Raw genomic sequence first — 17938 nt, forward strand, 5'->3', positions numbered from 1 at the left:
GGCTAATTTCTGGAATCACACTTCCACAGAGAAAAGGCAGAAATGGAATTATATACTGTAAATGTCATATGGAAAAAGGTAAGTTAATTCAGTTCATGCAATATTTCATCTGCATTAAACAAAAACAAAAAAATTCACTTACCTACAATAAAGCTTCATCCAGTGTTGAGCCAAATCATCATTTAAGATGACCCACTGCATCTTTATCACATTGTAAATAGTTTATAGTTTACAATGTTGTATACCCAATGGCTGTTCATCCACCTACTTAAAAGCTATATAAAAAAAAGAAGAATTGGCTCGAGAGATAATTTTATTGCATAAAATTATAACCAATAACATCGCAATATTTACATATCTAAATATATTTATTTTATTTCATACGAAACTTTTTCTTATTTGCAAGATGTAAGTCTGGTCTGTTGAGATGATACAATAACCTTTCTTCCAGTCTCTTGACAGCAGCAACAGTCAAGACGAGGGTGTCGTGTTTCAGCATACTAATTACATTCAGGCCTGGGAAGGAGAGGAAATTACTGTTCAGAGAATTAAGAAAACAACCAGTGTGAGAAATTGGCAACAAAAATATATAATGAAATTTTTCCCCGGATTTTATGGCTTAAAAAAATTAGTGACACTTGGCATTAATGATGATAACTAACAGAACTGGTGGCAGTACAGAGTTCAGTTTTTGTCTTATGAAAATAATGGTTAGGTTAATTAGTAGATCTGCGGTATAAAAGTAATATTAACTAGGTGTACAAGAATTCTAAAAAATATTACTAAATGCAGACTACCAAAGGAATGGTTCCTTCAATGTTACAGTCACTCAAAAATGTTTTGCAACATACTTCAAAACTTTTCAGACAACTTATAATTGTGACATCTGGCACTAATTGGCAAATCCGTCATAAGCGTATGAAACAAGCACAGACACGACTGCTATCTGTTTCAGGGACTGCGAGTCATCGTTTTTCTCAAATATCTTTCAAACTAATTATTTGATTGAAATAGTGCTTTGACACAGTGTACAAGACATCTCCCGCTAATGTTTGGCAGTATAGTGCATTGTCAAATGGTTTTAGTTACGGTGTTTTCTCCTGACTTACATGGTGTTGCCAAGCATCACCAAACTATGCATTTGAACGTCCTTTATCCCCATCCCGTCCCTCCCCCTCCTCATCCCTCCCTCAACTCACTTTCCTGGCCTCCCCATCTCTGCCCCCCTTTACTGTCTGTGGGGGATAGCGGACATTTGATTGCACAGATTAGTCCTGCTGACTCTTGTGACTTTGTCTTTAAAAGTCAGGAGTAAATGTCTTAATTAACACCATTTGACAATGCACTATATTACCAAAAATTAGCAAGAGGTGTCTTGTACACTATGTCAAAGAACCATTTCGATCAAATAATTAGTTTTAGTTTGAAAGATATTTGAGAAAAATGATGACTCATGGTTCCTGAAATGGTACATCAGAGAAATTACCTCCCGTTTCCCTTAAACTGGTTTTTATTTCTCTCTACCATTATTATTCATCCATGAAGAGGAAAGTCTCTGAATTTACTCCCAAAATTATTGAATGGATGACTAATTACTGGTCTTTATTTGACTCTTTTTACCTCGCCAACATTTTACCTCACCAACATGAGCAAAATTTTTCAAAATGTTTCGTTATTTTTCGTAAGATGGATTTTTCACTCGCCATTCTTTTTTATATTGCTAATTGCATGATTAATAACCAAGATCGAATAAGAAAAGCTCATTTCCTTGTATATATAAAACAAAGTATTGTTAGGTGATCAAAAACTTCTGGAACATGTTGCGAAACATTTTTGGGTGACTGTACCATACTATCCTTTGTATTGAATAAAAACTACAACTACCTTTCATACAAAACAAAGCAATAGATTGAAAGAGCAACAACAATATACTTACCATAAACGGGCATTAGATTGTAATGCCAAATGGGATTTGTGGCAAGAGTTATGTTACGAGGCATGATATCAGTGCTGAAATTTAAAATAAATTTGATATAAAAAACAGGACTAGGAAAACACATTTCAATTATGCTTATGCTAATTTGCAAGGTTTTCTAAACAAATTATTATTCCAGTTAAAAAAAGTTATTCTCCTTTCAGAAGCAAGACAACTCTTCCATTACTTTTGTTTAAATTTTACTACAAAAGACAAATCCCTTGGGTCAGCCCTCCAAAAGTTATGTTTTGAATCAGAGGTCTCGTTAATCTACTTAATATGTTGATGGGCTTGCATAAATAATTATGGACAATTTCCCAGAAGTTAACATAAAGTACAAAAGATGATCTATTTTAATAGCTATAATGTTTCAATATGTTTTACCAAAAGTATTTAAAGGAATGCTTATGGCATACATGCCTTCCGATACCCAAGAACAAGTTAAATTCCAAGATGCCTTTTAGTCCAATGACTTTTGTTGTCGATGCTTCTCTAACCACAAAACAGGAGCAACCAACTACAGCACGTGGGTGCATAATCAGACTATGTGCATTACCCAAGGAGGCACCTCTCCAGGGTATCGCAGACTGCACGCCTTGCTATAGAGCTGTACTGTAAATGGTACTGAAGGTCCCTTACAGTATCCCTTCAATCACCAGCTGCATTCCTTTCTGCCTTTTATTTTTCGTGCTTTCCTTTAGGTCCCTTCTCATCAGGTAGTTCAAACTGCTCAGCTAAACCTTAGTACAACTTCCACCTTTGGACAAACTTCATCAGATTCTATGAATGTTGCTCTGTCATCACATGAAACACTGTTGTGTATAGTGATGATGAAAAACTTGTTTATGAGAAGCCAATTATTCTTAAATGGAAATGTCAGTAATATGACATTACTTGGTGAAGACCTTTTTCTTAGAAATATTCTCTACTGAATAACCACTTTTAGTATTCACTGCAACCTGCAAGGTGACCATTCCAAGTCCATTGTTACATAATGGGTCAAAACTTTTTGATGGCAAGTTGGAGGCTAATCGAAATACTGTACCCAATTTCTTTGACCTATAATTGACACACTAACTTACTTTATATAGTAACATCAAGTTGAATCAATATTCTGTGTTACACTGATATTATTTTTTACTAGTTGTAAAGCATTTTTAAAGAGAACTTTTGTAATATAAAAACACCTCTATATATGTAATAATATCTAAACATCTGATACACACCTCCAATAGAAGCTCACATAAATTCAGACATAAATGTATCAGTCTTCATTATATCAATGTTCAGAATAAACCATAAACCACTTCCATTTTTCAAGTATAAACTAATTATATGTACATTAGCATATGTTTTCTTACCAACTGTGGTGCTTTTCCCTTTCAAAGTTCTTAAAATGCACGGTGAAAATTCACTGGCTGAATGACAGCATTGCACACTGAAAGTTTGTACAGAGGACAGCCCAGGTCCACTAAAGTTCAAACTGAAAGTTTGTCAGTAGCAGACAGTCTGTACAGGTCTCATCATCTGCACAGTACACTACACACATTGTACAGTTTTTCATTAAGGTGTTAAAACTACACTCAGTTTCAGTTTTGTACACTCAGTCAACTAATGCAATCAAATATGTACTGTATGTGGTGAGCTGACACTGTATATCAACAGACATGTTGACAGGAAAGTTAATTTATGGGAATCTGTGACCATACAGGCAAGGCTGTCCAAATCAAGCTCCAAGATTGCAAAGTAACGGGTGTCACCAAGACTTCGTGTAAGATGAAGACTAACATCACCTAAAACAATGCAGTCAGATGATTAAGAAAACAAAGAACTCATTGTAAAATTGAACAGCACAGAAGACTGGTCAAATGTGGGTGTGCACAAATTGTTGTGCTTTCAAGGCCAAAAGTGGAAAGGCACATGCAACCAACATTACTCAAAAGCAATAGCCAAAAAGATAACTGCACTTTTTAAAGAAAATGGTTTACAAAGAGTCTTTCCACATAGGAGAACAGTACTTGATACAAAGATGGACAAGTCACGCACATATGAAGAAGCTGTACAAAGAAGTACCACCTTCCCAGATGCCAACTTTGCCAGGCCACTAAAAAGACCTTTCCAAAATGCATAACTATTTCTGGGCCAAAATACTAATGAATCTTATGGGTTCAGTTTCCTAATTCTCTTACATAATTTCGAAGGTGGAAATATCAAATAAATTAAAATTGGAGCACTGCAACAGACCAAAGTTTGCCCACCCCATTTACAAATGCTATGTCAACATGAATAGCATTTCACAAGATTAGACAACGTTAAAATATACTTTTGAAGAATGCCAAGAATGAACTGAAGATAATTTGTGAAGAGTAAAATCATTTTCATGTGATGAAAGAATTCATCACAAAGTTTAATGTTAGCCATTTGGTGTACGTTGGAATGGATCATAATATAGGTTGGGAGATAACATACAAAAGATAAAAGCTTTGATGAAAATTGTTTTTACAACAAAACAGGCTTTAGCTGTGTGGAGCATATTTACATGCACGAAGCAAAATTCTTCAAAGAAAAACCTCAATATACCAGCCAAACTCCCCATATGTCCATTGACACAGCTTTCCTTCATCTGTCTCAAACTGAAATGAGGGAATGGGAGAAGGGCACTGGAAATTATGATTAATGGATTGCATTAATATTGCAATTGAAAAAAGATCAGTTTATTATAAAACCATAAATCATAAAATAGCCTGAATCACCCTTCAGGAGGGAGAACGAAATCGATGATGTCAAGAAAAGGGAGAAGTCCATTCCCAGGAAAATATGTTGAGTTATTAACAGAAACTATTAGAAATGGAGGGTTTCCATAGTATTATCAAGACAGAGGGCACTTCTAAGTAATGGGTCTGCAATGGATGACGAAACCAAAGGATGACACTTACCCAGTACAAAAGGCATAGTACCAGGTACTCCAGGAAATACATAACTCCACACCTCCACTATGCCACATAAAAAAAGAGATTAATCATGACTGATTCAACTCTCTCCCCACTGAAAGTATAAGACCTTCTGTGACCATGGATCCGAGTGTAAAAACCTGGCAACAATGACTGGTGCCTTCCCTAAGGCTGGTAAAGAACTTCAAATTACTCTTAAAGACCAGTGAAAAAGAAAGGGCACAAACATGAGCCTTAATCCTGAGCTTATCAACAAAATATGAACAAGAAATATCTTGTAGTTGCTAGTCAGTGTTTCAGACACTGGCCAAGTATGAATGTAGAGACAGGCAGGAAGGAGTTGGATGAAAAGACTCCATACACTGGAAATAGGATCTAAGAGCTTTTATTGGATAACGAAGCCTGTCCTCTAAGAGTGGACGAAGGCAAGGGAGGAATAACAACGCGACCGAGAAGTGAACCACTCCTGCTAAAAGGCAGTCTTGGCTATGAACTCTAGGGCAAATGAGAGACCAACAGAGGTCCAATGACTCAAGTGGGAAACTCCCTCAAAGGGCATGGAGCTTCCTAACATATCTGAAGGAGCCAAAGGCAATAAAAAAACACAATCTTGACGGTTAGACCAGACTGTGCAGCACCAAAATTAAGTCCCAACCTGGAGGTTTCAGCAAAACTAAATGAACTGATCAGAACAGGACTAAAATAAGGACGAGAACCCCATTAACTGCTTTCAGCCAAGAATCTAGCCAACTTCACCCAGGAAAGAGTTGTGACTGAGGACCTACAGGAAGTGGCAATAGCTTCTGCAACAACCTCCGAAAAGCCTCTCACTCTGGAGCTGTTTGACAACCAAAATGTGTGCAACTGTAGAAATGAAATCTACATAAATGGGGCTGCTTCAGGAGACATTTACAAGTGATAAGAGACCTGGGAAATTCCACAAGGAGTTCTAAGCCTGAGATGAGTCCTGATGAGGCTAAAAAGGAGAAATGAAAGTGAACCACAAGAGCATTCATGCCATCCCATAGTTGGAGCACAGCATCTACTTCCCAAGCTGCTGAATCTATTGGTAAAAGTCTACTGCAATGGCATAAAGTCCTAACATTTGCTAGAGAAAGAGGCATCATCCAAAGATACATGTGACTTGTCACTTACATTTGTGGCATGACAAGTTAAATCAATTGTCAACAGAGAAAGTGAATATCCTTACAGGTACGCTGTTGCCCAAACCTAAGCCACTGGAAAGTGACCAACACATGGAAGCCTCACAAAAGAGGTTAAGCCCCTACATTACAGGCCCGCATATGATGGTCCTTCTGCTGTAGAACTTATAACCCTAATACATGTAAATACACCAAGTCATAATTACATAATGAATGATAAATGCAAAAAAATGCACTTTGTTCAATATAAAATACAAGTGCAAAACTCTGTAATAAAATGAGAATGGAAAACCATTTCTGTGGTAAGGTTAAACAAGAGGTACATATTACTAGGCAAACATTACTGTGAGACCAAGGACTGAGTAGAAAATAAAGTTAACAGTCCATACATTCAGCAAGCAAAATCTCAAACTAGAATTACGTGAACAAGAAAAACAAAATTGAAAGAGCAATTGGATAACTCCAAAAGCTATTCCAAAGCTGAAATTATTTAACTGATGAAACTGCCCCAAAAAGAAACAGTAAACAGAAAAGTAGTAGGCTATTCAAGTTAACAAAGCAGAAACACACCGAGTGAAGCTAAAAGGTAACAAAATTAAAAAATTAACATATAATATTAATCATGTAACACACAAAATGGAAATGGAATGAAAATGAACTCAAAATATAGGAGTAACTAGGCAATTCTGGAGAGAACAGTACTGGGGTTGGCTGGGCATGTGCACTGGGCTCTTTTATTTGAAATGCTTTATTTCAAGCACCTGCATGTGTCCCACACAGATAAAGGCTATTATATGATTAATGGATGTGTGATAACAAAGACGACATAAAATGGATGAGAACAGATCCTTAGGAGATGACACTAGAAATAGGAAAGTGAGCATTTGAAAAAACAATGGCTTTTAAGAAATTACACAAACTAAAGAACAAATCAACTCATAAAGAAGCAATACCATATCAATACTTATAATAAAAAATAATAAAAAGCACAGTAATAATACTCTTGCTATGTAAGCAATGATCTCTTGGAACCAAAGATAAGAAATATTCCACAAGTATAAACAGAACTTGCTGTTGAAGTAATACTACCTTCCTCACTACTGATAATAAGTATTTTAACATAAAGTAGTTTCATAAAACTACAGAGCCACTTTTCAAGATTTATGGGGTTCTGCATAATACATCAAAATTAAATACAGAACCTGCTGAACGAGTAACATTATTACTAAACCTAAGTTAAGATATAATTGTGAAATAAATATACGTAAATCAAAAGTAGGATCAACAGTTGTTTTGGATGAAAATAAACCAGGTGTCAACTTACTCATCTACGAACAGGACAGAAGGCCCCCACGATCGTTCTGCACACAACCCTTCGATGTAAGGAGCTTCATCAGAAGGCATTTCTAAATCTTCTATAATTTTTATGTCATCCTGAAAGAAAAACATGAATTAATAAAAAGTTTCCCATTTTAACATTAATCTATGAAAAATTCAGTTCCTAAATAAAAAGGGAATTTTTTTTACACTAATGATGTGCAAGGTTGCATCAATCTAAAGTTGTATGGAATATCCCTTCAACATCAATAAACTTTAACCAATGAATCTCATGAGTGCTCCTTTAATCAGGATGCTGATAACAAACAAACTAATGTAATGGCTAATGCTACCCATGTGAACTCACCAATAATTTCTGTAACTCAGGTTCAATACACTCAGGTGTAAATGGGCAACTGGTTTCAACAGTGATCAGTGAAAGCTGGTGGGAGAAACAAGTGACCTGACATTCTAACCTCATCAATCCCAAGTTTATGATTAATTCTTGACCAGTCAATTCATCCTTAAACTTGTCCTATGAAAGCAGGTATAGCTTCCTAGCAACAAAAATGAAGTCTCCTTTAACTATTACTACCAATGTAAACATGGCCACTATTACATATTACCATCAAATAAAAATCATTCCTAGCTACTGCTGCTCATGTGGAGATAGGGTGAACTACTGATGCACCCATTCCTAGTCTCTTGAAGTAACATCTCAAACTGAGTATCAAGGACTGATTTTCACTTTCACTAACCTGAGCAAACTTTGCTGATAACGTTGAGATGAGGCCATTCAATCGGACACTAAAGGGCAACATGTAGAAATGTGTTGTGTATGCCCTCGGACCATGGGACTTACAGCCTCCTTTCCATATAGGTGATCTGGGAAGAAATTAAATCCTTAGTTGAAATGCATGATATGGAGTCTCTTTATATTACAACCATCAATAAATAGTTTAACTAAACAAAACAGTTAACATACCTTTCATAAGGCATGCCCAGGGGTTTGTTCTTGGCAAATAAATTGTGAATACATTAAAATCTAATTCAATAAATTGCAACCTGTAGTAATTGGATAACTAGAAATGCTGAAATTCTAACAAAAATTTGTCAAGGATTTCTTTCCAGTATATTCACATTTGCTGTAGACTGTAAACTCGATAAACAGAAACACATTTATGTGAGCGCTGTCCTGCATTCTGAGATATGCATCAGTCTTGATTTTAGTCATTTTACCAAGTGGGTAAAAAATCCTATAACTCTATCTCATCAGAAATTACTGCCATACAAGCATTAAGAGAAATATATCACAAGCAAATGGGAAATTAAATTTTGAACAGCACTTCGTTTTATGAAGCAGTGCCTTATAAGAAAGTTCAGAAGAGAGTCTGGACATTGTAAATGGGTATCTAGCATGGCCGGTTGGTTGCTTTAGATATAGCCAGCTTATGCCAGCAACAGCACAGGTCCTTGTCCTAGGGAAGTGCAGTGAGGTGTGAGAAAAGTAGGAAGCCTAGTCTGGAACTCCTAGAACTTCCCAGCCAACAGATTTATGGGCTGCTCTATGAGCAAGAGCCTGTGCTGGCATAAAGCCACCTAAAACAAAAACAACAACAACCCGGCCAACAGAGATACAGCAACTTGCACACCTCACAGAAGAAGGTACTAAACCTTCTTCGCAGTGTTCCTGCTCAGGCCCAGCAACGTTGCTTTTGGCCTCTTACTTTTCCTCTATTCCATTTGTTCCCTTCTTACTTACCTGTCCAACTTCTTTAACTGTACCCTACTCCAATTTTCCTCTTATTTAAGAAAAAGTCCTTTGGCAGAGACCTAGGATTCTTGAAATGAGACTTAGTAGTCTAGTAAAATTAATTTGTGATGACAACAAATGACAAGAATAAGAAGGCATTAAAAATTGCAATATAAGTAAACATTCACAAATAATACAAGAGAGAAATGTCTTTCACATGTGAAGTGCACAATTAACCCCCAAAAAATGCAAAACATTTTTTTCTTCTAGAATTCCTTAAAAAATACCAGTTCACTATGTCTGCTGTTGTCTAAGCAGTAAAGAGTAAAAACTATGATTCACTGGGTAATTCCTATACTCCAAGGTTATTAAAAACATCCTGAGATAATGTTTTAAAATCATGAAAGCCTAAACTGTTGTTTGCAATTCTTAGGTTCAATGACAATGATAATTTCTCATCTCCAGTTACCTGATAGACCCATGTCTCGCTCTTCCTGTGCCCTTCTGTGGCCACGGTTTCTTTCCTCCGCCACGAACTTCATGCAGTACCTTGGCTTGCGCGTAATTCTGAAAAGTTGTCAAGAAATTTACCATTTACTCATTCATCAACTTATAACAGCTATAAAACTCCTGTACTTGAAATAATTTGTGGCCTCCAAAAATTTCTATGCTTGCGAAGTGAATTCATTAAGTGTCATCTTTACCATTTACTCAATTTCCATTTATCATTGCCCACTTATGTGAATATCTACTTAGCCCCAGTTTATACAGCAAAGGATTGAGACATGCACTGTTTATATTTGGTATGCAAATCAACTACTATGTAAGGCTGGGTTAATTTCATATATTCACAACCCCTTTTCTTTTGAAAACCTGTAAGTCAAGTGAAAAAGCAAACCTTCCTGTATAAAAAGAGAAAGGAAATTTTACAAAATACAGGATAACTGTAAATAAAACAGGTTCAACAGAAAGAAAAACTTTCATTATTACTTGTGAGTCAAACATTTTTCATATACTGTTTAAACCTTCCCCTCACCTTGGCAAAAATAAAAAAAATGTTTCAGGTTTTTATGCATACAAACAAATACTGCCTTGACCTGCCAAAATCTACTAGACACAGTACAACAACTATTCAGTAAAAATATCCTTCAAATATGCGGCAGTAATATTTAAGTACTACTGTAATTTGATTATGATTAAAGCATGAAAAGAAGCCTACTCCTTTATTAAAAGTAATCACGATTTAATTAACCCATAGTAATAAAAATACTTGAGTAAAATCCAACAACTGTTTATGAAGGAGTTCAACTAAGCTACAACAGAAAGGACTATCAGAATCAAATATCAATGATGTTGCTACAGGAAATTCAAATACAGTGCAATCATGAGACATGTCATTTAAGAATAATAATGTACTGACACAAGGCCATTACAATGTGAACATTTACAGAAAGTCACTCACCACTGTGCGATACTTATGCTGCCATATGACGTTCTGATGAATAATGTCCAGTCTTGGGAAAGCAGAAAAGACATCGGGATGCAAATTCATGAGCCCTACTTGTGAGGGGCTGGCATCTCTATCAAGAGTCTCAATCCATGCTTCACGGGGTTGGGTGGCATTTCTGTTATTTGGAAAATGTAAAATGAGCGGATGCTATTTACAATTCCATCATGATTCTCTATGACACATCATATTTGAAGTATAATATGTAATTCTTGGCATTTTAAGCATTGTAAGGTGTATGTGTCCAAACGTTTTTTGCAAATATTTCTACAGCTTTCCATCTACTTTAACATACATTATGCATCCATACTGAGACTTTAAAATGCACAAAAATTAAATCCAGCCGATACAATGGAAATAATCTTTAAAAATTTGTCTGCTTTATGGCAACAGTCTTTACATTCTGTAAAATCATATTACCAGCATCAATTTGGCACACTGTTTCAATTTCTCATCTATAAGAAATTAATCACTATCTCCTCACCTTGGTTGTTCAAATTCTCTTTCAATAATCAAGGGTTTTGTTGCACCAGGCACTGCAGGAGCTAATACGCTTTGTTGTGAAGAAGTTGTGCTTAGACTCTGAAACATAAAAACATACATTATTTAGCATATTATTTACTGTACACAAAGCTACAGGTCTTAAATAGAATTTTAAGTATTGTACTTAAATTCAAGTAATCTTGATACCCAATGCTACTGTAAATATATTACAATAATTTTAAAAAGTACTATGAAAACTAGAACACATGATGAACGTAGCCTACAATACCATGTTTTAAAAAGAAAGCCTAGATCTGAATTGCTTTGTTGTGTTTCACCTAGTTTCTTTTATACTAGCCAAAAACACGTACTGATTTTAAGCAATAATACAAAACGAAAATTTCTACTATTACACTTATGTTACCCACTAGCAGGCAGCGTACATTAAGTTGTTTCACTCTGACGGAAGCCATTCTAAGTAGTAGCCTAAATGCCAAAATGAAGTAAAAACTTACTGACTATGATAAGTTACATAGTTTTTTGATAATGGAAATAAATAGGAAGTTATTACATTTACAATATATTAAATTTTGAGTAATTTGTATTTATCACCTCATCATGCGATGTAAAGTCATTAAAACTTTTTAACACAGTGATGGACTTAAGGTAGGCAGGTGAGTGGGGGAGAGTCCCCAACTCAGCCATTGTGAGCCAGCAGTTTTTCCTTCAACATCAGGGAATGTGGGTAACTGAAGTTGGATTACAATAAAAGGCTCTGGTATGTAACCCATGAAAAATACAAACTACTTTAATCTTACATGTGTATGGGCTTGTATGAAAAATATGAACCGCTGCCTTTTATGAAGGTGACATACTCCCTAAGCCACTAAATAACAAGTTGAATTTCTACCCAAAAATGCTATGTTTCAAGTCATGATGTGGAGCAGGGGCCTGTGATTCCTGTACCCTCCTACATAATCAGGCTATGGGATGTCAAAAATGACAGGACCCCAAGCTAGAGTGAAACGTGTCTGTTCTCTCACTCTAGGAAAAAACTTTGGAGAGCAAAGTGCTGCCCAAAAGAGGGAAGCACAAACTGAAAAAAAAGAGTGGAAGGAGTCACCCCTAAGGAGCTGGAGCTTTAAGATGCATGTGTAATTTACCTATATCAAGGCCTGTTACAGCCTCTACTCAGCCTGACAGCTGCCTTGAATAGGAAGGAAAGAATGGGAGGAGGGAGAGAGAGAAAAAGCCAGTAACTCACTCATTCAACTTCCAGCCTTATACCCTATGAGTACCTTAGGTATGATGCTATTTGTACAAGAGCTTGGACAACTAAACAGCCTGCTGAGTAGCCACTACGCATCTTAAAGAAGAAGGTATCCAAAAACTTGTATGCTACATCCCTCAGGTAGAATGAGGTAAAGGTAAAAATGGTTATGTTCACACAGGGCGCTTTTAACCGCACGGTGAGATATGCGCTGTCGATTGTTCAATGTTAGCTTATGGAATCGTTCACACGTAACCATGGCGTATCGCGGCAGTTTCCAATACGCCGCAGTAGCAAGATTCCCCTCGCCAACGTGCGACTGTCGGGAGTGTTGAGATACATAAAAGTCAATGACATCGTTCACACACAGTGGTGAACCGCGCTGTTTGAAGACAGCAGGTGCCATCATTGGCTGTGCGTCAGCCAATGAGAAAAGAGATTGTGTGTTACCATAGCAACCCTGGCCATCATACCTGGTCCCCGTGATCAGAGTCACACACACTATTGCATCACTGTCACTGTCAACTGTTAACTATGGAGAAGGATCATTCTGACACTGGATGTTACAAAAAAAGTAGATGAATATATATATATATATATATATATATATATATATATATATATATATATATATATATATATATATATATATATATATATATATATATATATATATATATATATATATATACACACACACATATAAAGAAGCATTACCACGCGGTGGCCGCTGTGGTAAAAAACGCTTCGTGTGAACAATTACAGCATTAAAAGAGCGGTGGCCGCTGCGGTTAAAAATGCCTTGTGTGAACCTAGCCTTACTCTTTTACTTATTTTGTTGAATATGGTTATCATTAAACTATATATTGTAAAGGAAACCATGTTTATACAGTTTTTCTTGTTGGACACAGTAGGCCATCAGTACAAATGTAAAGAAGGCAATTGGTCAGGTCAAAATACAAGTATCTGTTAGACAAAAGACACAAACTTCCTTCGAAAATTCCAGTCGAAAAATGGAATGTCCGACATAAGAAATGTTCAACAAATGAGGTACCACTAATTTTATTATTAAGCCTATTAAGGAGGCTTAGGAAATGAGCAGAGAAACTCCAATATAGAGTACTAGAATGGAAGTAACATAACACCCTAGGATGAATTGTTGCAAACTTGTATGATACATGGTGCCCAAGGTCAGATTAGGCCAGGAACTGTGAGGAATCTGTGGGGTCTCTATGCCTTTACCCTCTACCTCCAAGTCATGTTAGAACCCAGTGCCCTAGAATAGAAAAGGTCAGGCTAGGGTGTATCCCTGCTAAAATATATATAATTTTTTTCTTATGTATTTTCATGCTTTCATATAATTTTTGGTAAAATTTTATTTGAAACTATCATTGTATATTGGACTTAAAAATATAATATTCATAAGATTTAACGTAAACTTTGATCGTTCCTGACATTCATTTTATGAGCAAATGGTGGATCCAACCCTTAGATCCTACAATTGGAGAGATTACAAGGGAAAAACAGGGTTTCTTGGTGAAGGAAAACACAACATGAATAAAATACAAGGATTGATTACACCTACACCATTCTAGGGGGTTGGATTCTTAGCTAGCCTGGGGGGCCAACCCCTATCTAACCTTAGCCACAATGCCAGGATTACCTAGCCCTTGACCCCCTACCTAAGCTAACCAGGGGATTGTGTCTTTACCTAGCCTTATACCCCTACCTACCTTAATTTAGGATGCGGGGTCATTAGCTAGACCTAAACTCCCACCTAAACTAACCTAGGGCACGACAAAATAAATAATAATAAAGCTGTGATCTAACCAACCACACCTAATCTAACCTACCCTAACTTAACCTAAGGCACAACATCCATACACTAGTGCATGTTATTAGTTTGAAAACTATGGCTATCCTACACCATAAACTTAATCAGAATGGGAAGTATTTAATTCATATTGTGTTTTCTGCCAACCAATAAGCCCCGCTTTCTCAATGTGGTCCCCTATCTCTAAGAAATTCTCATTTGCTAACAAAACGAATGTCAGGGATACTCAATAAAATGATATTTCAAGTCTACAATGCAACAGACAAATGGTTTAAAATAAAATTTTACCAAGAGGTCATGCAGCCTGGCCTAGGGTACTCCTTAATTGCAGAAGGGGTGAGTGTAGAATAACGGGAATGGGTTCCACGGACAAAAACAAACCTAACCTTTCCTAGAAAGCCATGCCCCTGACCTAACCAGTCCTTACCTTCCTACCTCACTTAGGGACCTGTGCCCTGACTTGGCCAGGGGGGGGGGACTTTGCCCCACCCCAACCCATCCCCATCAAATAACACTAAACATCGGAAACAATGGACTAAGCTTCCATTGGGAGGTAATGTCAGAGCTTGACCCCGTCAATCTGCAAACTACCCACAGTATGCATTCCAGAGGGAATACAGGCTGACCCAATCAGACCTACCTTTACCTAATAGGTAGAACTACATAACAGCTCCGCATAGGGTATTACCTAGGAGATTGACTTTTTCTACAGTATTCTGGTTGCTTATTAAGAATTTACCATTATTTTCTGTCGGTCAACTATAATTAACATGTAATTAACCTCAGAACTTACATGTTTTTGTATGCTAGGAATCCTGGAATTCTATCGTAAATGGGCAGTGTTATAGGGGAGCTTTTGGTAAAGAGTGGAGTTTCCTTCACCGGGGGGGGGTCCAGGGGGCCAAGCCCTCCTGTTAAGCAACACGGCCTGCTAGGTCGGGTTAGGTTAAGGTACATTAGGTTAGTATAGTTCCCTTGATAATAGGTTTCCTTAGCCAGTCCCTTCTTGAACATATGGCTCCCTGATGACTTGTTCACGTGCGGAACCATTCTCTAACAATAACACGGCAGTCCTGTCTTTCTCGTAACATCTCTAAAACCCTGCATTCCCAAAGGGTTCCCGACCATTTTGGGTGGATATGAGGTTAATAACAGCTGACCGACAATAAACAACACTAAAAGTATTGGAAAAATCAATTTCCAAGGTAATAGCACCTGGACCCTGCCGATTACGACGTGACCCCTTCGTCTGCATATTACTGTCACCTAGGTTAGGCTTAACCTGGCGTAGCCCAATTAACGAATAAAAACTGGCCTACACAAACTGGGAGGGAAGAAGCGATCTGGCCTGGCGTAGGCCTCCCACTGACTAGGCTATAGGCCTCAGCTATCATGCTATGCTACAATTACAGAGGAAGGAGATTAAATAAACAAAATCAAGATTATTAAACTCACCCTTATCGTCAATCCCAGTCGAGGAACGCATAAACGGACACTTGGTAGCATCGCAACGAAACTTAACAAATGGACATCAATACTTAATACAGAACGAGGGACACGGATTGGTTTTGTTGTTATTGTCAATAATGGCAGCAGCAGCAAAGCTAAACGAGCGAACAAAGCGCCAGCAGACAATGCGTTCAAGTAGATTGATGTCTTTGTATTTGAAATAACAGTTCAAAATTTGATTCGTTAACTTGGTAGTAATTTTATTATGATTTAGTTCATGATTATTTAGACACTGGTGTAGAAAAGGAGACACGAGTCGGCTTTGTTATTGTCGGGAGTAGCAGCAGCAACAGCAGCAGCGATGTAAATCTAAAGGACATTGCGCCAGCAGACAAGTGTTCGAATGGATTCATGTCACTTTGCCTTTAAAATAAGACCAAGAATTTTTTCATAAATTTAATGGAAATTTGATTGTAATTTAGGTAAAATTGATTTAATAACAAATAAAATTCGGATAATCCATATGAAAACACTAGAAAGCTTACCATCAAAATCTATAGTACATCTTTGGCACTCCAACACCTTCGGAGAAATGGCTTCTTCTTTGCCGGTTTCATTGAGTAGAGCTGACCATAACAAATGAACGATTGGGATTATTATAAATGTATAAATGCAACTTTTATTTACTATCGTATCCCCTGGTGTGTGTTTTCGTATTTCATAAACCGGAAAAATTACTGTCTTAATACAGATTACAGCCCAGAATGAATATTTGACTTTGAGAGGTGGTTAGTTGTTCATAATTGGTAATTGAAACTATACTTTGTGAACAGTTATATTATTGTTCACATCTTTATTCCACAATTTTGAAAATGAAGCTTCCGAACAGTAATACAATAAGACTACACTCGGAACATGACATTAACAAGCAACTATCGATATCAATGCAACATACCCCTCGTCCCCTCTTTCCTTGCAAAAGTATTGATTGGTTCTTTTCATGTAGCAATAATATAACTGTGACAAAAACTTATGATTAAAATATTCCAGTAAGTATTTGTAACACAATACATGAACTTCCGCTATTCTGATAATTAACTCTAGAAGTCACCTCGCAGCAGGGAGATATCACAAATATGGTAAGAACAAAATTAGGCTTACTCTGTTAGATCTCGCCCTTTTATTTCTCCTCACACTGAATAGAATAGGAAATCTGTTCTCTCTATAGATTCAGCCTGTTTCTTTCATTACACTCAATATCCGTACTTCACTTCCATAATCAAAAGTTTGCTCAAAAGCCACTTCGTACAATCCTTTTATGACTTCTCGACACTCAAAGCCTTTACCTGAATCCTGCACACACCAAAGCCCCTTCTATTCTTAGCTCAGCTTCCTTTCTCTCATTCTGCCATCGTCTGTTATCCTAACGCCCATACCTTTCTTGCTTACTTGTATTCCAAGCTTTTTACTCTCACAGACAATACCTCGCACTCACTTAAGTTTCTTATATCCATCCCTAATCATGTTTAACATTTTCATACTATGCTGTAAAGGCTCACCTATAATAATTTACAAATGGTAATCACACAATGAAGCTTGAGAGCAAAGAGGAATTTACAAAAATTGAATACACCCTCAAATGTAGTTGGGTATTGTAATGAAGGGTGCAGAACATACGAGGCAATGTTTGCAAGTTAATGCTAAATTTTGTTCTGGATTTCAACAGATATTAGCTTCAGGAGGCAGGTATAACAAGTAAAATTTCTAGAGGTAAGCTTACCAGAACTGCCTTAATCAAGTCACTTGCTTTTACACACCTAAACTTCATTTATAAGGTTTTCTTGCATGCAGCCAAGTTAGGTTTTTGAATCATGAATGCCTAGTCCTAAGCCAGGAGAAAATAAATCTGTAGCTCTTAGTCATTGCAAAAGAAAGGCAATATTGAGTTTTCCAAGTGTATTTTAGATCTAACAAGCTTTGGCATTAGAAACATAAAATTTCATCATCACATACTGTACTTTATTTAATCTCACAATGAATTCCTCATAAAATTTAAATCCCCTAAAAGCCATAAAGCAGGGACTGGGGCACTTACCACCATTCAGCGCTTTAAACATTGAGAAGAGTTGGAGAGGCTGGAGAGCAAGACATCCAGATATGAGATGTAGATGTGAAACTGGGTGAAAAAGTTGGGCAGAACAATGAATGGAAAGGGTGTGAAGTAAAATTATAAATG

At 36.8% G+C, this 17938-nt stretch overlaps 1 protein-coding gene across 1 annotated transcript; it reads right to left on the reverse strand.

The window, feature by feature from the left end:
- Nucleotides 1–295: 295 nt before the first annotated feature.
- On the reverse strand, nt 296–16083 carry mRpL4 (mitochondrial ribosomal protein L4). The gene is made up of 8 exons (XM_067089711.1): nt 15709–16083; nt 11151–11248; nt 10622–10784; nt 9629–9726; nt 8165–8291; nt 7414–7523; nt 1937–2010; nt 296–516 (listed from the first exon to the last, which is right to left on the reverse strand). Exons 1-8 carry the CDS (start codon nt 15757–15759, stop codon nt 374–376), a joined length of 864 nt encoding a protein of 287 aa, XP_066945812.1. The 5' UTR covers nt 15760–16083; the 3' UTR covers nt 296–373.
- Between the last annotated feature and the right edge of the window lie 1855 nt (nt 16084–17938).

Source organism: Macrobrachium rosenbergii, chromosome 46 (assembly GCF_040412425.1).
Source record: "Macrobrachium rosenbergii isolate ZJJX-2024 chromosome 46, ASM4041242v1, whole genome shotgun sequence".
NCBI lineage: Eukaryota > Metazoa > Arthropoda > Malacostraca > Decapoda > Palaemonidae > Macrobrachium > Macrobrachium rosenbergii.